Source organism: Corythoichthys intestinalis, chromosome 21 (genome assembly GCF_030265065.1).
Source record: "Corythoichthys intestinalis isolate RoL2023-P3 chromosome 21, ASM3026506v1, whole genome shotgun sequence".
NCBI lineage: Eukaryota > Metazoa > Chordata > Actinopteri > Syngnathiformes > Syngnathidae > Corythoichthys > Corythoichthys intestinalis.
The window spans coordinates 4,444,075-4,469,962 of NC_080415.1; the positions used below are offsets into that span (position 1 = coordinate 4,444,075).

Genomic DNA, 25,888 nt, shown 5'->3' on the forward strand with positions numbered 1-25,888 from the left:
TATGGCATAAACAATGAAGTCATTTTATAGACAGAGATCTTTAAAGATATATTATAACCAATTGGATACGTAAAACTTGCTTTGAAAAATAAATTCTTTCATTTGTTTATTCAGGTTGATCATAGAGCTAGTACAGAAAATGAATCCAACTCCAGTTCAGCCTTGCAGTACTTTGAGCGCCCGTAGTCAGACAGTCACAGTCTAGACACATTTTCTTCATTTTTCTCTCAAAGTGCACGAAATTGGTGCATTTTACAATAAAATGTAAAAAAAAAAAAAAATTCTCCCGGGAGGGGCATGTTCCCGGACCCCCCTATGGGGTCTGTGTTTCCCTTCGTATAGCGATTCTTATGGGCTGGGCTGAGTCAAAGTCCAGGGCTGCTTTTTAGTCCCAGTCCGCCCCTGCTATAAGGACACCATTAAAAGCGAAACTGCAAAGTGTCCTATTATGTGTGTTTTTCTGGCAATGATATCAAACACGACGTGCTAAGCAAAAAAAAAAAAAAAAAAAAAAAGACAGCGTATCTGGAAGTGGTTCCACTGCGGAAATTCTCGTGCCCCGCACACAATCTCGGTTTGTGAACAGAGTCGAGGGGGGCAAGTACGAAAGAGAAAAAAGAGACACCCACAAGTTTCGACCTGGTGGTCTATTCAAGACGTTTCTCTTTCTTTTCTACATTTCACTTGACTCTTCATAGAAAAAACAACAGTTTGCGCTGGCCACATGAATCTGCAGTGTTGAGACACCAATTCCAAGTACGCTGTTTTTTTAGTTCGTGTCGAATATAATTCGCTATCCATTTTATAAATATGACAGATTATTTATCAGTTGTTTATAACAGCTCTATGAGATGTTATGTGCCATAAATTTTAAATGTGCACAAAGATATAAACGCACCGACACAACCAAGGCCATAATAGCCCCCCTTCCCTCCACACACGGAGCCCTGATCTCAACATGATGCAGTCAATCTGGAATTAAGAGACAGACACAACTAAAATATTGTAGCGTCGCCGGGGCTGTCATCGGTGGGTTAATTTATGCACCAACGCGGGGCTGTCATTGGTGTGCTGGTGCACCAGCGCGACGCTCCGATTGGTGGACTAGATAGCGTCAGTGTAAATACAGTGGGGAGAACAAGTATTTGATACACTGACAATGGGAAAACCCATTGTCAGTGTATCAAATACTTGTTCTCCCCACTGTAGTTGTTGTTTTTGCATTGGTGAGGTGGCGGGAAGTTAATAAAGAAAAAGAGGAAAAAGGCGTTGAAGCTCGTGTGTTGTTTTCGTGTCCAAACTTCCGCTTAGCAAACGTTACATTATCAATATGCAAGGGAAAAAATGTGCTCTCTCTCTCTGCTTCTCTGATGAGTACATACTACAGACTCCGTGTGTTTGTCGTTGATTTAAATGGCACATTATCGCGCGCGATCACGCGAGAGCTCACGAGGGGACGGAGTTGGCGGACCGCAGCCGTGCAGCAGTCGGTATGATTTGCCTGTTTTTGACGGACTGCGTTGCACGCAGGCAACACTGAACCGGACCGGAACCGCAACGATCACGCATGCAGTGTACTTGGGCCTTAAGGCTCCCCTGATGCAGATTTGAGAACAATTGATTTATTTCCCGATGAGGAGGAGCCTTTCTCGTAAAAAAAAGGTGTTTCTTGTTCCCACTAGGGGGACCAGGCCTAATGGGTAATATTTCAATGCAGTTGTGTTCAGGCTCGGATACCTCACAAGCATGCCAGGTAAAAAAAGATTGCACATTGTATCAGGAAGTTATTAGTCATTTACTGAATTGGCGTATTGCCCCAAAAAAAAAACGCCCGACTTTGGTACCCTGCCCAGATCAGGCCCATGAATAAAAATTCACCATTTTCAAAACTTAATATCTCATATGTCTCATGAACAGTCTCACCAAAGGTCTCAAACGTGCACGCTGGTTTCCGCTTAAAATTGCATGTTTTTCAACATTCAATCCAAAATACCGGATTTCCTGTTGGGTTTGCAATATGGGTGCAAGGACTTTTGGAAGCAGTTTTGCACAACGTATCGACTCCCCAAATTTCATCGCTCTACGTTGAAAAACCCTTAATGGAGAGACCTTTTTTAAAAATTGTAGGGGGCGCCACTGAGCCATTTTGTGAATTTTTTTTTGCAATGTTGCAAAATTATTGAAATTTACGCGAAGCTGCATGTATGTGCAATAATAATAATAATCCTTTGCAAAACAACAGGGCCTTGCGCGCCTGTTGGTGCTCGGGCACTAATTACTTCTTTTTATGGCTGGTTGAAACAAAAGCTGTTGCACAGTGTCTGTAAACAGGGGTCTCCAGGGTAAAACTGACAAATTAAAATTAGTCCGGGGGCAAAATGCATTACGAAACTGCTACGGCAGCATATAGACATATCGTTCTATCAAACACAAGACTTCTTTTGGCTTAAAATACAGCAGTTTATTTTAAAGAGGGGTGCAAGAGCAGAAACTGCTTTTTCAGCCTTGTGTTTTTTCCACCATATATATTTTCTGTGATTCATATTTGACTTCACAAAGGAGTTGAACCTCCTTAAGGTGAGCAGAAGTAGTCCTCACTTTTCACCCATTCATTCACAGGACAATCAAGTCACGGTTACCATTGGGAAGATGTACCCACAAGTCTGCGCCTGTGAAAGGCACAAAGAGTTGTTGACACACATTCCGAGTAGCAACCGTGACTTTACGTAAATGGTGAATTCATGACATATTTAAGTGTTCTGTTCACAAACACACTACAACTACTACAGACTTGATCTGCTTATTAGGGAAAAAAAAAAAACTTCTTTGTTAAGTCTTGCAAGCGGCAGAATAAAAGTGCATCAAATATACATTTATTCAATATAAAAATGAACCATATCAGAGGGTTCAAGGAGCTGCATGTAGCTCTGGAGCCACGGGTTGCTGACACCTGTCCGGGACATCATGGCATCGATTCTAGATGATTGTTTAGAAGGTGCCGTTTTAAAAAACTTTGCAAGGGCCTGCATATTTTTGCTTTTATGTAGATTTAATCATCAATGTATGTATCTCCACACACTGTCCGTGTCTGATTACCACAAATAGTGTCTTGGATTGATCAGCTCATATCCAATAATTTGCTTTCATGATTCCATTTCAGAATACCTTGGTGAAAAAAAAAAGTGACTTATAAAAGAGTTCACGTTCACCAAAAAACGTCTAGGACAACAATGTCTTGGACTTAAACTCATTCGAATCAGATGACAAACATGATACCTTTTGCATACAGTTCGAATATGCTGCCAGGGTCCTGAGGCCTTTAAAACCACACTTGTTGATGTCTGGTCCAACTGATATTAACTGAATTGCTTAAAAGTGGTAATGGCCCTTCTTTGGCTAATCAAGGATTGCCCGGTGATTTTCGAAAAAGTCTTTGATCAGAATGGAGAGTTCATTCCAAGCTTTGTTTCAAACTGTAGTTTCTGTCTCTTCTGGTAGCGAACTCGCACTCTGAAATTGAAAAGAAGAGAAAACAAAAAGCCTTCATTTCAACATGTAACATTTACACTGTTATTCTTTATTTACACAAGAGGTGAATTATAAATGTGAATGTATATTTTCCCCTCCAAACCATTATTTTGCTAATTGATTACCACTAAAAGTGTCACTGGCACCACATTGCTATATTTTCTGTATTAAAAGCCTTCAATTTTCTCAAAACCCATCTAGTGGATGCATAACGCAACCTCCACCATTACTACTACTGCGCCCTATACAGGTAGCCCCCAGGTAACAAACAAGTTCTGTTCCTACGCTGGCAACGTAACCCGAATTTCGGCGTATATTGGAATCAACCCTTTAAATTAGAGCTGTCCCGACTAGTCGACATAGTCGACGTCATCGATGACGTGAATCCGTCGACGAGCACAACATCCCGTCGACGGTTAATGAAGGGTTAAAAAAATATATGCGTGGAAAGTTAGAATGTCGGATGCTCTGTTTGCAAGCGGGGAAAGCGGCACAAAGCCAAAAAAAAAGCGCACCAGAGTGTCCAAAACATTGACTTATTTCAAAGAAACAAAGGAGAGTACACTCTTCTGTCCTGTCTGTTCAGTGCCAAGCTTGGCTGCGCGTCGGCCGTGAATAAACAACTCAAGCGCCTTCACGCAGTTTGAATTTTTTTTTTCCCTTCATTTTTTGTACACCAGAGGGTGCTGTCGCCTTACTAAATAATAATGTTTCATTGACAATGGGCCTATAAGTGCTATTAGTATTGTTCTTAATGCTAATTGAAAGGTGTATTTCATGTTATGGTTTATTTTAATGTATAGAAAATTATATAAGGTTAAAAGGTCATAAATATATACAGTATATACAGTCATTGCACTCAAGGGAGAGATTGTCAATGATAAGGTAATAAGGTAAAGGCAATTCATATAGGCAATTCATTGATATATAAATAAGGTTTAAAAGGAAAAAGGTGAAAAGTTTTTGTTAATTTCTAATTGTGTTGCTTTATTTGTGTGCGCCGTAGCTCTTACAGTGTGTTTACATCAAGAATGGAATAAAAGTTGTAAACCATCAGTTTAAGAGACCATCTTATCAATCGGGATGCTAGACTAGTTAATTCTATCAGCATTTGAACTCATTGTTTATTTGTGATTTATTATTGTTATTTACGTGTTTATTTGTACTTTAATAAATAATTTGAGTGTTCCAATATGTTTTTTGTGAATTGATAAGCGACAACAAAAATTTCATTGCTAAATTAGTAAAAAAAAAAATTTTTTTTTAAAATTAATTATTAGATTAGTCGACTAATCGTAAAAATAGTCGGCTGACTAATCGGGAGAAAATTAGTCGTTTGGGACAGCCCTACTTTAAATTCCTCTAAATCTCAAAATAGGTATTTAATGAAATAATACCTTTTCTCCTAGGCACCGTCTAACTGTTTGTATTGTTCTAACCCTTGGGTGTCCAAACCTGTCCGCAAAGGCCGCTGTGGGTCCTGGTTTTTGTTCCTACCAATCGAGCACAGACAGTTTAACCAATGAAGTTTGTGCTAAAACAAGCAGCACCTGACTGCAATCAACTGATTACACTTGGGAGACACCAGATTGGTGAAAAGATGTCATCTTGTTTTGTAGGAATGAAATCCAGCACCCACTGTGGCCCTATGTGGAATAGTTTGGACACCACTGCTCTAACCCACCCAATATAAAATAAATAGCACTTATACTATAGTTTAAGGAAAACAAGCAGAATATAGGGCATAAAAGATACACGACACCTTCTTATCACGGAAGCCCAGCGCGTGCGTCATTTAACTAACTGAGCAAGATTGACGCTGACAAGCACGTGTCTGCACAAAGTCTCGCATCGCAATCGGTTCTCCCGGACAGTCCACAAAAAATGGCGGGACAGTCTGTCATAAAACAAGGAGCACAGGAGAACGCCCAATATCCAACTGATAACACGACTGACAAGACTTCAAGAGCCCCTTTTACGCTGAGGTGGCAAAATCTACATCCTCGTTGCCCAGACAACAGTAACTCTCGAATCCTCCTGTCCAATCCACAGACAGACAATAATCCCAAACACACCCTGACCACAGCCCGCCATTTTTCTCGGAAACCTTTTGCTGACGTATGATAGGGTGACCTTGCCTCCATGCCTGAGTGTTTCTGTTTCGCCTTGCCGTTTTGATCTATGTCGACCTAAATAAATTGTCAATTTGTTCTCGGTAAGCTTTCTTTAAACCTTTCAAAATGGAGTCAGTCCAAAGGGTTAAGACTAAGGTGAACGCGCAGAGTTTGCCCTTCTGGCCCGTTGGAGCTGCACCAGCGCGGGTCCGACGGTTCGGCTGGCATGATTCCGGCAGTCTGGCTAGAAGGTCAGATTCCTTTAGTATCCAAGAATATGTATTATATGTCCTATTCATTAAAAAAAAAAAAAAAAAAAAAAAAGATACTGTACTGACCATCAATGTTAAGAGGTATGACATTTATGCGATTTATTAAAAAAACAAACAAACAAACAAAAAAACCCGACTCCCGATAAATTCCTGTGTATTGTAACATGGGATTTACCCGTGTCATGGCTTTCAGACATGGTGAGATGTACCGGGAATTGCGATTGACTCAACGCTTAAGCTTGGGGGACAGGATTTTATAACCCGGACATTATGTAATTTTTGGTTAGCACTGGCAACAAAATTAACATACACATTTCCAAAGATGGACTGTCTCTTCCTCGGCTCAAAGATCCAGTAGCAATTTAATTTCGTTATGTTTTCAGTTTAATTTTTCCATGCAGTTTGCCATGTTGATAATTGCCATGTTTGTTTACCGGTTTCATCTTACTGCAAAGAAAGAGGAAATGACGATCAGCCATGATATTTACGTCATCAGCCTTCACGCTGTGATTCAGGAATTAACAGTCTGCTTTCATATATGCCGCGTCCCGGATAAGTCCCGGACATACTAGGCCGCAACGCGATTAATGTCCATGTCAGTCGACCCAGGTTAAAATGGCGGACGAGAATCCGGCATCGTAAAGTCACAATCACTTAACTCATTCACTCCCAGCCGTTTTCACCAGAGCAAGGCCCTTCGCTCCTGGCTTTTTTATTGGATTTTGACTGATTTTGCAAGGCCCACAGAAAATTCTGTTCTATTGCTACAGTGGGACAAATAAGTATTTAGTCAACCACTAATTGTGCAAGTTCTCCCACTTGAAAAGCCTTAATTGTCAACATGGGTAAACCTCAACCATGAGAGACAGAATGTGGAAAAAACCCCCAGAAAATTAGATTTTTAAAGAATTTATTTGCAAATCATGGTGAAAAATAAGTATTTGGTCAATACCAAAAGTTCATCTCAATACTTTGTTATATACCCTTTGTTGGCAATAACCGAGACCAAATGTTTTCTGTAACTCATCACAAGCTTTTCACACACTGTTGCTGATATTTTGGCCCATTTCTCCATGCAGATCTCCTCTAGAGCAGTGATATTTTATTTTATTTTATTTTATATTTTATATTACTCCCTCCACAGATTTTCTATGGGAGATTGTGAGTGGTCTTGTATGTCTTTCATTTTCTAATAATTGCTCCCACAGTTGATGTCTTTACCCCAAGCGTTTTACCTATTGCAGATTCAGTCTTCCCAGCCTGGTACAGGTCTACAATTCTGTTTCTGGTGTCCTTCGACAGCTCTTTGGTCTTCGCCATAGTGGAATTTGGAGTGTGACTGATTGGTGAGATTGTGGACAGGTGTCTTATATACTGATAATGAGTTAAAACAGGTGCCATTAATACTGGTAACGAGTGGAGCCTCATTAGACCTCGTTAGAAGAAGTTAGACCTCTTTGACAGGCAGAAATCTTGCTTGTTTGTAGGTGACCAAATACTTATTTTCCAGTCTAATTTGGAAATAAATTCTTTAAAAATCAAACAATGTGATTTTCTGTTTTTTTCTCACATTCTGTCTCGCATGGTTGAGGTTTACCCATGTTGACAATTACAGGCCTCTCTAATCTTTTCAAGTAGGAGAACTTGCACAATTGGAGGTTGACTAAATACTTATTTGCCCCACTGTATATAACATGGAATCCATCAAAAGAAAGATTAGACTCTCTTCTTATTGCAGGAAAAAAGTAAGTTATGTTTTTCCATTCTTTAGAAATCAGCATAAGAAAATACCTTAGTTTGAGCAATTTTCCCATTTCTGATGAAAAAACGGAAAAATTGAGCTTTATGTAAACGCATACATTTCAAACAATGACTTTAACACAGCTATTTTTTGCTTTAGTTACATCCCAAACATCTGAATAATGTTTTCCTTTTACAAAATACCATAAACAACCAGACAAATAGAGCTTTTGATAGTAAAGTAACAATTTATTTACACATAACTAACTGAGAGATGACGCTTGGTGGCCGCGAAAGCGGGTTAAACTTTTCCCTCATTCCCTCACCTGACTCGTAAAGATGGATTTTTTTTTTAGTCTTTCTTTTGTGTTGACCACTGCCTCGTTCGCCTAGGGAACTTGTGTACGTGGGGGGAACTGGTTTGACCGTGCGCGTTTCCATGCGGGACACTAGAGGGTGCGGGGGACGCGAGCGGCGAGCACGGCAGCGCGGGCTCTGCTCGGCGAACAGCACGGACTCAACTACGCGGTACTGGTTGAATTGGGTTGGGGGGTCTTACCAAATGCGCTACTGCCCTCCAGTGGCCAGTTTTATTGCTTTAAAATAGTATGAGAATATGAATAGTATGAGAAAACTCAAATCGCTGTATTCGCTGCCTCATTTAAAGTTCAGCAGTACACACAAGGATTCAACGATTTTATTGTCTCATCAGTTCACATTTTGAAAGCCAATATAAAGGACACAGGACAGAGGTTGAGTCAACTTTAATCTATTTTAACTGACTGTAAGTGTGATTTAGTTGTTGCCACCACCTGTTTTGTGCCACAGGTACGTAACAGGTGTTGTTACTTACACAAATTAGAGAAGCATCACATTATTTTTCAGAAGGTGCGAATATTTTCTTTCTGGCCCATTTTTTTTGTAAAATGATAATGATTTATTTTTTCCCCCCATTCTCTTTTGTGTTTTTTCATTGTAAGCAAAATAAATTAAGATAGTACTACCAAACCATTTTTAGTTGCAGTGATTTTCTGGGAGAAATTGAGCATTATCTGACAGAATTGCAGGGGTGCCGATACATTTGGCCAGCAGTGTAGGTCCAGACTACAACGAATAATAGCCTCAAATGTTCAATTCATTAGACTATATGGCATGTCGGCTACATGAAGGTACCTCTTGTCCAGAGATTATTACACGGGGTAGAGGGCCCTTTTAATTTCGGCCTAATAAAGCCGGTGTATCCTTGTAATAATCGGAGCGCGCCATTTTTTGTGCGGCATTATGGCATTGTAAACAATAGAAGCAAATGGTACAGATGGTTCCTGCAGCCCTTTTTACAAGTGAAAGAGCTTTTAAATCTCGCTTGAATATGTCCGGAGAAGATATCAAACAATGCCAAAAAGTGATAAGCTTCCGATTCAGAGGTGACCCGCGCGGGCGCTGACATCCCACAAGGCTGCTCCATTTTTGCATTTATAAACGTACCTTAAGCATAGTGTGGACAGTTATAAAATATTGTCCAAATTACAGGGCAAAAAAATGATCCGTCCAAGTGTAGACGTGGCCTTAGTCTTACCTTATCTCATGTAGCTTCACCACCTCATTGACCACAACCACCAGGAGAAGGGACAGAGAGACCAACAGCCAGCCGAGCAGAGGTATGTCACTGAGACCAAAGTTCAGAGAAGTGCCCTGGTCATGCCACAACTGGTAATCCACGGTGGCCTGGACAATCTGACTTACAAGACTGAAAGACAGAGACAATCAGTTAAAGTACATCATGAAACTTTGAAATGCATTGTTGTAGACTACCATGCTCAATCTTTGCTTTCGTTTAATTTTTATGATAATGAACAAGCTGCAAAACCTAGTAAACTTTTCATTTCCCCAAATTTGGTGACATCAGTAGGCTCCAGAATTGAGGCAGTAATATATTGCAAATAAGGAAAACTACTGTGTAGACCAGGGTTCAATAAATCCGGACCTCGGTGCCACTTTTCCTGTCGTGTTTTACACGCTTCTCTCCCCTAACACACCAGAATCAAATGATTATGTCATCAGCAACCTATCCGGGGTCAGGTCGCGGGGGCAGCAGCTTTAGCAGGGAAGCCCAGACTTCCCTCTCCCCAGCCACTTCAGCCAGCTCTTCCGGCGGGATTCCAAGGCGTTCCAAGGCCAGCCGAGCGACATAGTCTCTCCAGCGTGTCCTGGGTCGTCCCCGGGGTCTCCCGCCGGTGGGACATGCCCGGAATGCTGCACCGATCCGCCTGTCAATCTCCCACTCCCTCCTACCCTGACTAATGAACAAGACCCCAAGATACTTGAACTCCTCCACTTGGGGCAGGATCTCATCCGCGACACGGAGAGGGCATGCCACCCTTTTCCGGCTGAGGACCATGGTCTTGGATTTAGAGGTGCTGGTCTTCATCCCAACCGGTGAGGTCACGGCTCGATGAAGCCAACAGTACCACATCATCTGCAAAATGCAGAGATGCAATGCTGAGGTCACCAAACCGGACATCCTCAACGCTTCGGCTGCGCCTAGAAATTCTGTCCATAAATACTATGAACAGAATCTGTGACAAAGGGCAGCCTTGTCACAGTCCTTGGGAACGAATTCGACTTACTGCCGGCAATGCGGACCAGATTCTGGCACCGGTCGTACAGGGAACGACCAGCCCATACCAACCGTCCACAAGACTCCCCTAGGCACATGGTTGAACGCCTTCTCCAAATCCACAAAACACATGTAGACTGGTTGAGCGAACTCCCATGCCCCCTCGAGGATCCTACCAGCAACCTCTCCAGAAGCCTGATAATGGTCCTGATTATTTTGATTCAGGTGTGTTGGAGGAGGGAGACATGGAAAACACGACAGGAAAAGTGGCACCGAGGTCTGGATTTAGTGAACCCTGGTGTAGACCCTACTGCTGTTGGGGTAGCGTATTTACATTATTCACAAACATGGATTTATGGCACTGTGAGGGGAGTACAGCAGGGGTCAGGAACTTTTTGAACTAGCGAGCCAAAAAACCTGGAGTTTGAGGGTTCTGCACAGTATCTTAGCTAGTTCATAGGACTGCACTCATCTGGATCTAGGCTAGCATCTTCCACCCTGCTACTGGTAGAAATTTGTCTCTAGAACCTTTGTACTTAGGGCCAAATCTTCAATACAATATGGTTTAAATCAAATAGTTCTAGTCATCATGCTTCTGTTAGCGCCCCTACAAAAAAAGGTATGCTTGAGTGTGCATTCAATGCGTGAGAATAGTTCCAATTTCAATAACTAAAAGGAAAAGGTGAAATGACCTCTGATGCAGAGGTGACTATAACTTACACCACAGGTACAGTGACACACCACCAGGAATTGCTGAAAGGACTCTTTCGCCACAGAGACTGAGAACGGTGGACATAGCAGAGTGAGATGACCACTGAAAGCAGATGGGGGAGGAAGAAAATCACAAAGGATTACTGGTGTCACTTCCAAAAAGAAGTGAACACTAGAAATGCAGGCAACTATCAAGGGCCCTTGACAACAACACTATCTCACCTTCAACTGTATACTTTTCAGCCCTAAATAATCTCATAATTCACACAGTTCTGCACCCTTAACACCACAGTTTTATCTGGTTGTTAGCTGTGTAAGCTTTGGAGTTATTCTTTGACAGGTGGATTATTGTTTGACAAACAGATCCCTTCAATTGCAAGGGTGAGCTTTTTCCTACGGAGACCTCGCTAAAGTTAAGCTATTCCTGTCCTGAGCTCACCTCTCAATGGAAAATCATACCTTACGTACATGCATACAATTGTTCTTTTACTAAAATGTGATTAGAAACATATATTATTGCCAATCTACTCGAGGATTGACGATTGCCAACCAGTCACTTCTCCATAAACAAACTGGTGCAAAATGCAGTAGCTTGCCTTCCCAAAAATACCACCAAATGATCACCTCAGTCCCCTCACGCTCCACTGGCTTTTGGCCCTGGATTACCTTTTTGAATTGGCAACGTTACATCTCTCTGCCAGACTTTCTATTGTTCCTCCTGCTACACCACTATGATCATTCCTGAATCTATATAATAAGTTGTTCAGTAACCCCCTCATTTGTTGTTCTAGGTCCTAACTAGTGAAACTTACTTCTTGTACTCTTAAATCTATCCTAAATTGAAAATTATTAAGACAACTTAAAACAAACATTTGCACTTAACCCGTAACTATTATTATTTTTTTTATATATTGATATTCTTCTGGTCTTTGTATTGTTTCATAGACTTCATAATGGTATTGATGGGTCAGATTGGTCATGCACTGAGCTTCGCATTCAAGTAGGGGGGTGCCCATATCAAAAGGAGCTATGCACAAACACTCGCACGCAGCGATCTAATGCCGGATTTCTGTTGAAAAAGGACAAAAGCTGTACCGCATACAAACAGGAAGGATTGTCTCAGGAGTGATTTGTTCGAGGATTCAAGGTAATGATTATATTTTTCATATCAGGCATGCATTTTGAAATGTGTAAAAAATCAATGGAAGAAATTAGCCGCTACGGCATTGGCATCATAGTTCGCAATATTTACATAAAAACATGCTAACTGTACGGTTTTTTTTTTTGCTTTTAACCAAGACTCGAGACTGTTTAACGTTATATCTATAAAGAATTTGAGGATTTAAGCATTTTCTCACAAGAATTTTCACTGGAAAAGCTCTATTTACATAAGGCGGCTGCTAGCTACATTCACTAACAGACTAGGACCGTACTTCGACATATTTACGTAAAATAAATGCAAACTATTTTTTTATTTTTGCTTTTAACCAAGAATCATTTTACGTCCATATCTATAAAGAATTGAGGGATTTAAGCAATTATTTACAAGAATTTTCAATGAAAAAAGCTCTGTCTGTGATTGTTATGTACTTCCTTGCTCTAAGTACATGTAAGGCCGAGACTTGAATGGAACAACACTTCTTTATTCAGTGTGCTTCTCATCATATATGTCACAGAGACATAACAGAGATTCCTTTTTATACTGTAATACCACACCCACAGGAAGTGCACACTATGGCAACAGCAGTGTGACATAAATATGTCACATCTCCTCCCCCCTTACATAACATGTCCCAGAAATAAACACAAAAATACCTCCTGTTTTCCCCTCATTACTTATTACTTATAAATCCAATCTATCAGGCGGTCGCCTGTCGCGTGCAGGATAACGACGTTCAACAGTCACTTCCGATTTCCCACTTGTGGAAACAGGTTCCGATACCGTTTCAGGTTCCGTTTGTGCATTGGTTGAATTAGACACAATTACAGCAGGATTGTTTGGGTTTGACACATCCGGTAAGCTAGACATTTCTGGTATTTTTGGCACATCTGGTAAGCTAGACATTTCTGGTATAATTACACTGCTAGCATCATCACAATCAATAGACAGTTCTGGAGTAGTGTCTGGTGTTCCCAACAATTGATCCACATGGCGACGCCAAACACCATCAGCTGTCTGAACGGTGTAGGAAACAGGCCCAGTTTAAGCAATGATGGTGGCAGGGGCCCACTTTTCCTTACTCTGGTAACTCCGGGCCATAACAGAGTCACCAGGTGCAAAAACTCGGTTCTTGGAATGCAGGTCTCTGTACTTGACTTGCTTCCATTGATCCATTTGAACAATCTCGCTCAGGGTTGGTGGTTTCAGAAGATCCATGCCAGTTCGTATCTCTCGAGAAAACATGAGGCTCGCTGGCGATACTTTGGTAGTTGCATGCACAGATGTTCGGTATTTGAGGAGAAATTCGTGTAGTCTCTGATGGAGTGTACTTTGCCCTTGTGATGCTTTGAGAGCATGTTTGAGGGTCTGCACAAACCTCTCTGCCAAGCCGTTGGTTGCCGGGTGATAGGGAGCCGACTTAATGTGTTGAACCCCATTGGCTTGCAGGAATGCAACCATTTCTTTTGACACAAATTGGGGCCCATTGTCTGAGACGAGTTGTGCAGGGGCTCCGAAACGACTAAACATCTCCCCTAACTTCTCAATTGCCTTTTCCGATGTGGTTGATTTCATGATAGCTACCTCTGGCCACTTACTATGGGCATCGATAGCAACCAGGAACATTCGATTTTCAAAAGGCCCCGCAAAGTCAATATGAATGCGGTGCCAAGGGTCCTGAGGAAAATCCCAAGGATGAAGTGGGGCTGCAGGTGGATTGTTGCGAATCTTCTGGCAAGATGAACAACTTTTTACCTTCTCTTCGATCTGTTTATCTAATCCTGGCCACCAAAAATAACTTCTCGCTATTTCTTTCATTTTAACAATACCACTGTGACCTGCATGCAGTTGCGCAAGCATTTTAGCACGCAATGACTGTGGCACAATCACTCTCCTCCCCCAAAGCAAACAACCCGATTGAACAGAAAGTTCCCACCTCCTATCCAAAAAAGGTTTGAGAGCGGTGTTCTCACACTTGGTTTGTCCTTTAATTACCATGTCTATGACGACTGACAGGTCGGGAGACGTGCAGCAGCCAGTGAAGGGATTCCTGCATGAGGTCCCAAAATCGTTGTCAGTGGGCTGTGATCCGTTAACAGAGTAAACTTCCTTCCATACAAATATTTGTGGAACTTCCTCACACCAAAAATAATGCTCAGTGCTTCTCGTTCCAATTGAGCATAGTTTGACTCTGCTTTGTTAAGTGTTCTCGATGTGAAAGCAATTGGTCTTTCATCTCCGTTCGGGAACACATGGGAGATGACAGCACCCACCCCATAGGGTGAAGCATCACATGCCAGCTGTATTGGATATGAAGGGTTGAAATGAGTGAGAACCTCTGATGAAATCAGGGCGTTTTTCGCATTTCGAAAAGCTTTGTTACACCCATTCGTCCATTTCCATTTTACATCTTTGCACAACAGCTCATGCAATGGTTTAAGAAGTGATGCCAAATTGGGAATAAACCGTCCATAATAGTTCAATAGACCTAAAAAAGATCTAAGCTGACTCACATTTTCTGGGGCGGGTGCATCCACAATTGCCTTTGTCTTTGAGCGGTTTGGGAGTTAACATCATAATTACATATCTCGGCCGAATTGAGTAGATCTCACTGTCAAAAGGCTTAAATGGCTTTTTTGACCTAAGTTTGAGGATTGCGCTCAAACCAAATGTCCTAGAAACAAATTTCCAAATGTAACTACTAGATTGTGATACAATACACTATTGGGTGAAGTTTGGTTGACTTCTGCGCAGCGGTTTGGGAGTTAACATCAAAATTACATTTCTCGGCCGAGTTGCGTAGATCTCACTGTCAAAAGGCTTAAATGACTTTTTTGAACTAAGTTTGAGGATTGCGCTCAAACCAAATGTCCTAGAACCAAATTTCCAAATGTAACTACTAGATTGTGATACAATACACTATTGGGTGAAGTTTGGTTCACTTCTGCGCAGCGGTTTGGGAGTCTATTACATGCCCGAGATACTCCACCGATGGTCTCAAAAATTCACATTTTTGCTTGCGCACTCGAAGACCATACTGCCTTAGCCTTTTTAAGACAGCATCCAGGTTGCGAAGATGCTCCTCGTCGTTGGCACCGGTGCAGAGAATGTCATCCAAGTAACATTGTACTCCTGGCAATCCACTCAAAATTTGATCCATAGCCCGTTGAAACAGAGCAGGAGCAGATGTGATGCCGAAAGGTAATCTGCAAATATCTGAAAAGTCCCTTGTGTGTGTTAATTGTCAGCCACTCCCGTGATTCTTCGTCCACATGCATCTGCAGATAAGCTTGGTTGAGGTCAATTTTGCTGAATTTTTGACCACCGCTCAGACCTGCTAACAAATCATCGATCAATGGAAGTGGGTACTGCTCCACACAAAGCACCGGATTCAAAGTCACTTTAAAATCGCCACATGTGCGAATTCCGCCATTCTTTTTCGGAACCGGCACAATTGGTGTCGCCCATTCGCTGGTGGTGACTGGTTCCAAAACACCACTTTTGACCAACACTTCCAGGTCAGCCTCGACTTTGTCACGAATAGCATACGGCACTGTCCTAGCCTTCATAAACACAGGTTTGCTTCCTGGTTTAATGTGCAATTTCACTGTAATGTCCTTCATGCTGCCCAATTCCTCACGGAAAACCTCCACTCTCTACCGCTTTGACATATTTCTTTGTTTTCTTCCTGTCATTCATTTCCTTATTTTTGTCCGTGCTTGTTTTTTTCCGACAGGCACGCTCAACATGACCCTTCTTCCCACAATGATGACAGTTCATTTCTTTGCACCAGCAGGTGGAGGAAAGGTGCCCTGTTTTACCACACCTAAAACAGGGACCAGCAACATTGCTTTGGGTACTTGCCACTTGGTGTATTCTGCTCGTAATGTTCAGTTGTTGAGCCTCCTTTGAAGCCATTTCCATAGCCACGCTTACATCAAAGGCTTTCTTTAATGTCAGTCCACTTTCTGAGAGTAACTTATTTTGTGTTGCTTCATTTCTCAGTCCACATACCAATCTGTCTCTTAATGTGTCTTCTAAAACATCACCAAACTCACAATGTTCAGCCAGCTTCCCAAAAGTGGCGACGAGGATGGTATAACACTTCTTTATTCAGTGTGCTTCTCATCATATATATCACAGAGACATAACAGAGATTCCTTTTTATACTGTAATACCACACCCACAGGAAGTGCACACTATGGCAACAGCAGTGTGACATAAATATGTCACAGTGATTCCACTAGATCAGCCTTGACGGCCTCGACAACAATGCAGGCCCCCTATTTATCGGCCCCGTGTCCCATCAATACATTATGATGTCTTTGATTGTATATATTCTTGGAAGCATATTGTGCACCATTAGAACGTTGAAAGGTGCTGTAAAAAAACTTTAGAAATAACTGCATTTGATAGTTCCGACTCTGTACATCCGCCATAACTTTCCCAGTAATGATCAATGATAACTACATCTTCATCTGTTTTGGTTTGCCTTCTTTTTCCCGTAATATCGGTTATAAGTTCAGATGAATTACGTCTACCGCCCCCTGAAGTAAAGAAGGACTAACTCCAACACAGATTTTTTTTTTTTTACCCGTATTCGCCGTCTGACTGCGTGCACTGAACTGTGATGCCCATACCGCGACGGACGAATACAATACCGTTACACTCACACCGTATACAGGCAAATACAGGGTAAATTCTCCGAGGTATTAATTTATTCAACTTATGAGTTGTTTCCAAAGGAATATTAAGCCATTCATCAGTCAGAATACTCTGACTCTTTTAGAGACGATGGCAGTGGAAATCGACGTCTTAATTGAATCTCTAAATCGGACCATAAATTCTCAATAATGTTGAGGTCTGGGGATTGTGCCAGAATGTTCCTCTTGCCAATTTTTTTTAACAATTATGTTCAATGATCACGATGCCAAAATGTTAGGAGTTTCAATTATTCAATTAGGTGTTGGCCTACTTGAAAAGATTAGAGGGGCCTGTAATTGTCAACATGGGTAAACCTGTCCATAAGAGACAGAATGTGGAGAAAAAAAAAAAAAAAAAACAGAAAATCACATTGTTTGATTTTTAAAGATTTCCAAATTAGAGTGGAAGATAAGTATTTGGTCACCTACAAACAAGCAAGATTTCTGGCTGTCAAAGAGGTCTAACTTCCTCTAAAGAGGTCTAATGAGGTCTAACGAGGCTCCACTCGTTACCAGTATTAATGGCACCTGTTTTAACTCATTATCGGTATAAAAGACACCTGTCCACAACCTCAGTCAGTCACACTCCAAATTCCAATATGGCCAAGACCAAAGAGCTGTCGAAGGACACCAGAAACAAAATTGTAGACATGCAACAGGCTGGGAAGACTGAATCTGCAATAGGTATAACGCTTGGGGTAAAGAAATAAACTGTGGGAGCAATTATTAGAAAATGGAAGACATACAAGACCACTGATAATCTCCCTTGATCTGGGGCTCCATGCAAGATCTCACCCCGTGGTATCAAAATGATAACAAGAACGGTGAGCAAAAATCCCAGAACCACACGGGGGGACCTAGTGAATGACCTACAGAGAGCTGGGACCATAGTGACAAAGGCTACTATCAGCAACACAATGCGCCGCCAGGGACTCAAATCCTGCACTGCCAGACGTGTCCCCCTGCTGAAGCCAGTACACATCCAGGCCCGTCTGCGGTTCGCTAGAGAGCATTTTGATGATCCAGAAGAGGACTGGGAGAATGTGTTATGGTCAGATGAAACCAAAATATACCTTTTTGGTAGAAACACAGGTTCTTGTGTTTGGAGGAGAAACATTACTGAATTGCATCCGAAGAACACCATACCCACTGTGAAGCATGGGAGGGGAAACATCATGCTTTGGGACTTTTTTTCTGCAAATGGACCAGGACGACTGGTCTGTGTAAACGAAAGAATGAATGGGGCCATGTATCGAGAGATTTTGAGTGAAAATCTCCTTCCATCAGCAAGGGCTTTGAAGATGAGACGTGGCTGGGTCTTTCAGCATGACAATGATCCCAAACACACAGCCACGGCAACAAAAGGAGTGGCTTCGTAAGAAGCATCTTAAGGTCCTGGAGTGGCCTAGCCAGTCTCCAGATCCCATAGAAAATATGTGGAGGGAGTTGAAAGTCCGTGTTGCCCAACAACAGCCCTAAAACATCACTGAGATCTGCATGGAGGAATGGGCTAAAATACCAGCAACAGTCTGTGAAAAGCTTGTAAAGAGTTACAGAAAACTTTTGGCCTCCGTTATTGCCAACAAAGGGTACATGACAAAGTATTGAGATGAACTTTTGGTATTGACCAAATACTTATTTTCTGCCATTATTTGCAAATAAATTCTTTAAAAATCAAACAATGTGATTTTCTGTTTTTTTTCCCCCCCACATTCTGTCTCTCATGGTTGAGGTTTACCCATGTTGACAATTACAGGCCTCTGTTTGTTGCCAAAAAGCTCAATCTTGGTCTCACACAAAAATACACATGGTCCCAGGCTTCAACTGGGACCGTGTGCTTTGGTCAGATGAGACCAAGATTGACTCCTCCGTGAGTCATCACCTTATCTTGGTGGCGGGGTTTGCGTGTCCCAATGATCCTAGGAGCTATGTTGTCTGGGGCTTTAAGCCCCTGGCAGGGTCACCCATGGCAAACAGGTCCTAGGTGAGGGGCCAGACAAAGCATGACTCACAAGACCCCTTATGATGAATAATATTAATGGACTCAGGTTTCCCTTGCCCGGACGCGGGTTACCGGGGCCCCCCTCTGGAGCCAGGCCTGGAGGTGGGGCTCGAAAGCAAGCGTCTGGTGGCCGGGCCTGTCCCCATGGGGCCCGGCCGGGCACAGCCCGAAAAGGCAACATGGGTTCCCCTTCCCATGGGCTCACCACCTGTGGGAGGGGCCAAAGGGGTCGGGTGCGCAGAGAGTTGGGCAGCAGCCAAAGGCGGGGGCCTTGGCGGTCCAACCCCCAGCTGCAGAAGCTAACTATTGGGACATGGAATGTCACTTCTCTGGCAGGGAAGGAGCCTGAGTTGGTGTGTGAGGCAGAGAAGTTCCGACTAGATATAGTCGGACTCTCCTCCACACACAGCTTGGGTTCTGGTACCAATCCTCTCGAGAGGGGTTGGACTCTCTTCCACTCTGAAGTTGCCCACGGTGAGAGACGCAGAGCAGGTGTGGGCATACTTATTGCCCCCCGGCTTGGTGCCTGTACGTTGGGGTTTACCCCGGTGGACGAGAGGGTAGCCTCCCTCCGCCTTCGGGTGGGGGGACAGGTTCTGACTGTTGTTTGCGCTTATGCACCAAACAGCAGCTCAGAATACCCACCCTTTTTGGAGTCCCTGGAGGGTGTGCTGGAAAGCGCCCCCTCTGGGGACTCCCTCGTTCTACTGGGGGACTTCAATGCTCACGTGGGCAATGACAGTGAGACCTGGAGGGGCGTGATTGGGAGGAACGCCCCCCCGATCAGAACCCGAGTGGTGTTTTGTTATTGGACTTCTATGCTCGTCACGGTTTGTCCATAACGAACACCATGTTCAAACAAAGGGATGTCCATATGTGCACTTGGCACCAGGACACCCTAGGCCGCAGTTCAATGATCGACTTTGTAATCGTGTCATCGGACTTGCGGCCACATGTTTTGGACACTCGGGTGAAGAGAGGGGCGGAGCTGTCAACTGATCACCACCTGGTGGTGTGTTGGCTCCGATGGCGGGGGAAGTTGCTGGCCAGACCTGGCAGGCCCAAACGTATTGTGAGGGTCTGCTGGGAACGTCTGGCAGAATCCCCTGTCAGAAAGAGTTTCAACACCCACCTCCGGCAGAACTTCTCCCTTGTCCCGAGGACATTGAGTCCGAGTGGGCCATGTTCCGCACCTCCATTGTTGAGGCGGCCGATCGGAGCTGTGGCCGTAAGGTGGTTGGTGCCTGTCGTGGCGGCAATCCCCGAACCTGCTGGTGGACACCAGCGGTAAGGGATGCCGTCAAGCTGAAGAAGGAGGCCTATCGGGCCTTTTTGGCCTGTGGGACTCCGGAGGCAGCTGACAGGTACCGGCTGGCCAAGCGGACTGCGGCTTCGGCGGTTGCCGAGGCAAAAACTCGGACATGGGAAGAGTTCGGTGAGGCCATGGAAAATGACTTCCGGACGGCTTCGAGGAAATTCTGGTCCACCATCCGGCGTCTGAGGAGAGGAAAGCAGTGCACTATTAACACTGTGTATAGTGAAGATGGTGTACTGCTGACCTCGACTCGGGACGTCGTGAGTCAGTGGAGAGAATACTTCAAAGCCCTCCTCAATTCCACCGACACGCCTTCCTTTGAGGAAGCAGAATCTGGGGGGACTGAGGTGGGCTCTTTGATCTCTGGGGTTGAAGTCACTGAGGCGGTTGGTAAGCTCCTCGGTGGCAAGGCCCCGGGGGTGGATGAGATCCGCCCGGAGTTCCTAAAGGCTCTGGATGTTGTAGGGCTGTCATGGCTGACACGCCTCTACGACATCGCGTGGACATCGGGGACAGTGCCTCTGGATTGGCAGACCGGGGTGGTGGTCCCCCTTTTTAAAAAGGGGGACCGGAGGGTGTGTTCCAATTATAGAGGAATCACACTCCTCAGCCTCCCCGGTAAAGTCTATTCAGGAGTGCTGGAGAGGAGGGTCCATCGGGAAGTCGAATCTCGGATTCAGGAGGAGCAGTGTGGTTTTCGTCCTGGCCGTGGAACAGTGGACCAGCTCTAAACCCTCAGCAGGGTCCTCGAGGGTGCATGGGAGTTCGCCCAACCAGTCTACATGTGTTTTGTGGATTTGGAGAAGGCGTTCGACCGTGTGCCTAGGGGAATCCTGTGGCGGGTGCTCCAGGAGCACGGGGTACCGAGCCCCTTGGTAAGGGCTGTTCGGTCCCTGTACGACCGGTGTCAGAGTCTGGTCCGCATTGCCGGCAGTAAGTCGCATTCGTTCCCAGTGAGGATTGGACTCCGCCAAGGCTGCCCTTTGTCACCGATTCTGTTCATAATTTTTATGGACAGAATTTCTAGGCGCAGCCGAAGCGTTGAGGGTTTCCGGTTTGGTGACCTCAGCATTGCATCTCTGCTTTTTGCAGATGATGTGGTGCTGTTGGCTTCATCAAGCCATGACCTCCAACTCTCACTGGGAAGGTTCGCAGCCAAGTGTGAAGCGGTTGGGATGAAGATCAGCACCTCCAAATCCGAGACCATGGTCCTCAGCCGGAAAAGGGTGGCATGCCCGCTCCGGGTCGGGGATGAGATCCTGCCCCAAGTGGAGGAGTTCAAGTATCTTGGGGTCTTGTTCACGAGTGAGGGTGGGAGGGAGCGGGAGATTAACAGGCGGATCGGTGCAGCGTCTGCAGTGATGCGGACTCTGCACCGGTCCGTTGTGGTGAAGAAGGAGCTGAGCCAAAAGGCGAAGCTCTCGATTTACCAGTCGATCTACGTTCCTATCCTCACCTATGGTCACGAGCTGTGGGTCGTGACCGAAAGAACAAGATCCCGGATACAAGCGGCCGAAATGAGTTTCCTCCGCAGGGTGTCCGGGCTCTCCCTTAGAGATAGGGTGAGAAGCTCGGTCATCCGGGAGGGGCTTGGTGTCGAGCCGCTACTCCTCCGCGTTGAGAGGAGCCAGTTGAGGTGGCTCGGGCATCTGGTTCGGATGCCTCCTGGACGCCTCCCTGGAGACACTATGTCACTCGGCTGGCCTGGGAACGCCTTGGAATCCCGCCGGAGGAGCTGGCAGAAGTGGCTGGGGAGAGGGAAGTCTGGGCTTCCCTTCTAAAGCTGCTGCCCCCGCGACCCGACCCCGGACTAAGCGGAAGATAATGGATGGATGGATGGACGGAGACCAAGATTGAGCTTTTTGGCAACAAACACTCAAAGTGGGTCTGGCGTACCACGAAAGATGCGCATGCTGAAAAGCACCTCATACCCACTGTGAAGTATTGGGGTGGGTCAGTGATCCTGTGGGGCTGTTTCGCTTCCAAAGGCCTTGGGAACCTTGTTAGGGTGCATGGCATCATGAATGCTTTGAAATGCCAGGACATTTTAAATCAAAATCTGTTGCCCTCTGCCCGAAAGCTGAAGATGGGTCGTCACTGGGTCTTTCAGCAAGACAATGACCCTAAACATATGGCCAAATCTACACAGAAATGGTTCACCAGACACAAAATCAAGCTCCTCCCATGGCCATCTCAGTCCCCAGACCTTGTTTTGTTGGCAAAAGGGGGTTGTACAAAGTATTAACACCAAGGGTGCTAATAATTGTGACACACATTATTTGATGTCAAAAATTTTTTTCTTTATGTGGGATTTTTTTCCCCACTGAATGAATGCACGTGTATTGAAGGTTGGATTTTTCTCTTTTTTTCCATTAAGGTCCCATATTATTTGAATTAAAAAAAAATTATTATAAGCTAAAAAACATCTTTTTCAGGGGTGCCAATAATTATGGAGGGCACTGTATATATCCGTATATATAGAGAGATGATATCCATGGCTCTTGACCCATCAGGGCTCCAGCCTGTGACTAAATAGTCACATTTTGTGACTTGAGTTAAAGCCAGTACGGGTATATTTTTTCATGTACTCTCACATGCGCGACCAGTAACATTGAGTTTTTTTTTTTTTTTTTTTGCTGACAAACTCCCTCATGGTTAAATCCACTAGTTGGCAGTAATGTAACGAGCTGGTTTGCCAAGGGAAAACAACAGTAAAAAACGAAGGGGGAGGTGGGCAATGTGTGGAGCGGGTTATAATTGGGGGTAGCGGGAAAACATTTGTGAACAATGGTGAAAAGGACATTAAGTGATCACCTTCTTTCCAACAAACCCAGCAGCACTGTTTCAAAAGAGGCCTCCGGGGGGGTAAAAGTCCGACTAAGGGGCTGGACAGACGGCAGGCTATGAGCGATGGTGAAATGTGAAAGTCATCGCCGCTGAGCTGAAAGCCAACACACGGGGCCCGATGCGACTGCAGCGGCAAGCGACGGCGACACGCACCACCCTCTGCCTATGCGTCATCGCTCGTTTCTCATTAGCTTTGAATATGGAGGGAATTTTAAAATTTCCGGTCTTTTCTGAGCGCCAACAACTTCCCATTATGCTGCCTGTGTATTTATGCCCTGAAAATCATGCCGAGAGGTATCATAAAGTATGTGCTGGTAGCACACTGCTAAAATGATACGCTCCTCCATGTTGATAAATTGTTGCATGTGGATGTCAATTTCCGGTTTACGCTCCTCCATGTTGATACAGTGTTGCATGTGGATGTCAATTTCCGGTTTGGCCAGTGTCCTCGCAGGTGATTTGTCCATCAATCATTCCGTTGCTGATTGGTTTCAGTGCCAGGTGACAGCAACAGAAATAGGTTATCATGGGAATCTTGTTCTAATTTCTAAGCAGTAGAGTGGTTAATGTAAAAACTGATAGAGAATAAAATAGATTCATAAGTTTGTAGTTTTATGCATTTACCGTATTATGAAAGTATTTATCGGTTGAACCGTGAAAATTTGAGTAAAACTGCATGTCGATTTACAGTGTGCGCTCCTGAATCTTCTCCTTGCGCTCCTAAAATTTTAAGTTAACGGCCACTGTGCTCCGAGTAAAAAATGTTAGCTGGAGCTTGAGCTGTGCTTGGGGTAATCGTAAAATAGCATACCGCTGTACTTGAGAGTTTGGAAGCAATAGCAAATGCGGGTTAGCGTAACTAATTACAGTACTACTGAGGAAGTGTGATGACTTACCTGTATGTAAGACCAGGAAGCCTGTCATGACCTTTTGTGTCAGCAACAACCCATTCGACAGATCACTGAACCAACGAGGAGCATGGTTTGAGGAGCTAAAATAACCCAAAGAAGTAGTCAGTTTAATACATTTTGAATGGGCATAATTATTTTTCCTAAGACAATAATGCTGATGCGATGCGCTCCATGCATTTTACCTAATGATGACTGTTGTCATTTGCATATGCTTCTCCTCACCAATGACAGTCTCAGTTAAATATAGTGCCCAGACTGTTTGGATTTGACATATTCTTCCTTTAGCCACAGTTAAAACATTTCTAAAATAAAGACAATTGGATACCTACCTTGATTACCATGAAGTTGGCCTCCCATCAGACGCAAATTTATCCTAAAATTATGTCATTTGTTTCTGCAGAATTTTTTTTCATTTGTGCTGCTATCGTTTTTGAGATATAAACAATTTTTTGATGATCTGAGGCACAGGTGTCAAACCGATTCCAGAAAGGGCCAAGTGGGTGCAGGTTTGCTTTCCAACCAATGAAGAGGACACATTTTCACCAGATCTTTTACATGTGTAATCAGTTAAACTTTGTCAGGTGCTGCTTGTTTCAGTAGGAGGTTCATTGGTTAAACTCTCTGCACGGTATCGGTTGGAAATAAATCCAGCACCCACTTGGCCCTTTCTGGAATCGGTTTGACAGCTGTGATCTGAGGTCAACCAGCCCCCCATTTTGATTAAAAATGGCTAAAAATTGTGTCAATCGTTTGTGCTGCAAAGTTTTCGTTTGTGCTGCTATGGTTTTTGAGATATTGAGATATTAATTTCCAGTGATGTCACGCAGCCCCCATTTATTGCAAAATGGACCCAAAATGGTGCCATTTGTTAATACTACATTTGTGCTGTAAAAATTTTCAAATGTGCCGTTATCGTTTATATTTAGATATATATATATATATATTAAGATATTAATTTCGAGTGATGAATTCAATCGCAGCGTTTCTGTCGCTGCAGATGAAGTGTACCAAGTCTCTCAATAACAGAAGGGTGTCCCAACAACTACTGGAAACGTAGTACAAACGAATGGCACCCCTTTGGGTCCAATTTGCAGTACATGGGGGTGCTTAAGATATTAATTTCGAGTGCTGAAGTGGCTCGCAATGTCAATTCAGTAAGATTATGATTCAGTCCAATCCAATTCATTGTGATTGCAGTCCAAAAGTAGATTTTCAAGTTTTTAAAATACTGTACTGTATTGACTGTCAAAAAAGGAAGTGCAGCGCTCAGCGGCTGCATCGACAACATAAAACCAATTTATAACTTTTCCATTGGAGCCTTTTTAAGCTATTTAGTTGTTCATAACATTTTTAATTTATTATAATTAATTTTAATTAAATTAATTAACAATTAATTTTAATTTAATTAATCTGTACACATTTAAAAAAACAACTCTAAAAGTTTTGGTTTTGTCGGCGATGACAATAACGAAAATATTTCGTCAACGAACACTTTTCTTCACGACAATACAATTACGAGCCAAATACACGGTTTGGGAGACTAAAACATAACGAGCCTAACGCGAGTTTTAGTCAGTGTTCACAAAGTGTGACATTTTATATGTAGTTAGCCTCCATTGTAGCAGTGTCTGCTTGTGTCACTCTTGTGACATGCTACCCAACCCCCGCCCCTCCACAGTGCCATGTCCTCCAGTCTCAAGGCTAAGGCACACGATAGGATTTGTTTTGTTATCTTGGCCAAAGAGAATATGCAATGTTGTTTTAGCCTTTAGATGTCTGTGCTGAGTGATCATTCCATACTAAATGGAACTCATAGCTTTAGCATAGTGGTCACGTTAGCATTAGCCTAAAGCCTGAGTTATACTTCCGCGTCAGACCTACGCCGTCAAGGAAGAATCGAGTTACGACCCTACGCCGTAGCCTGACGCGCACCTCTCGATTTTTGTAACCTTCGCGTCGCGTAGACGTA

General features: G+C 43.7%; 2 protein-coding genes across 6 annotated transcripts in view; both read right to left on the reverse strand.

The window, feature by feature from the left end:
• Positions 1-1,225: 1,225 nt before the first annotated feature.
• The window catches only part of tmem94 (transmembrane protein 94), a 115,895-nt gene continuing 91,232 nt past the window's right edge, over positions 1,226-25,888 (reverse strand). For 4 of the 5 annotated variants that reach the window (XM_057825454.1, XM_057825452.1, XM_057825456.1 and 1 more), the window contains 4 exons: positions 23,905-23,999; positions 10,992-11,085; positions 9,231-9,401; positions 1,226-3,510 (listed from right to left, as the gene is read on the reverse strand). In XM_057825454.1, coding sequence (XP_057681437.1) covers positions 3,438-3,510; positions 9,231-9,401; positions 10,992-11,085; positions 23,905-23,999 — 433 coding nt within the window. In that variant the 3' untranslated portion in view covers positions 1,226-3,437. The remainder of the gene's footprint in view (positions 3,511-9,230; positions 9,402-10,991; positions 11,086-23,904; positions 24,000-25,888) is intronic. The other variant, XM_057825453.1, reaches the window with a different exon arrangement.
• Positions 15,044-17,012, reverse strand: LOC130909233 (uncharacterized protein K02A2.6-like). The gene is given in 2 exon segments (XM_057825457.1): positions 15,044-15,352; positions 15,354-17,012. Coding segments are annotated over 2 exon segments (684 nt in total). The 5' UTR covers positions 15,765-17,012; the 3' UTR covers positions 15,044-15,079.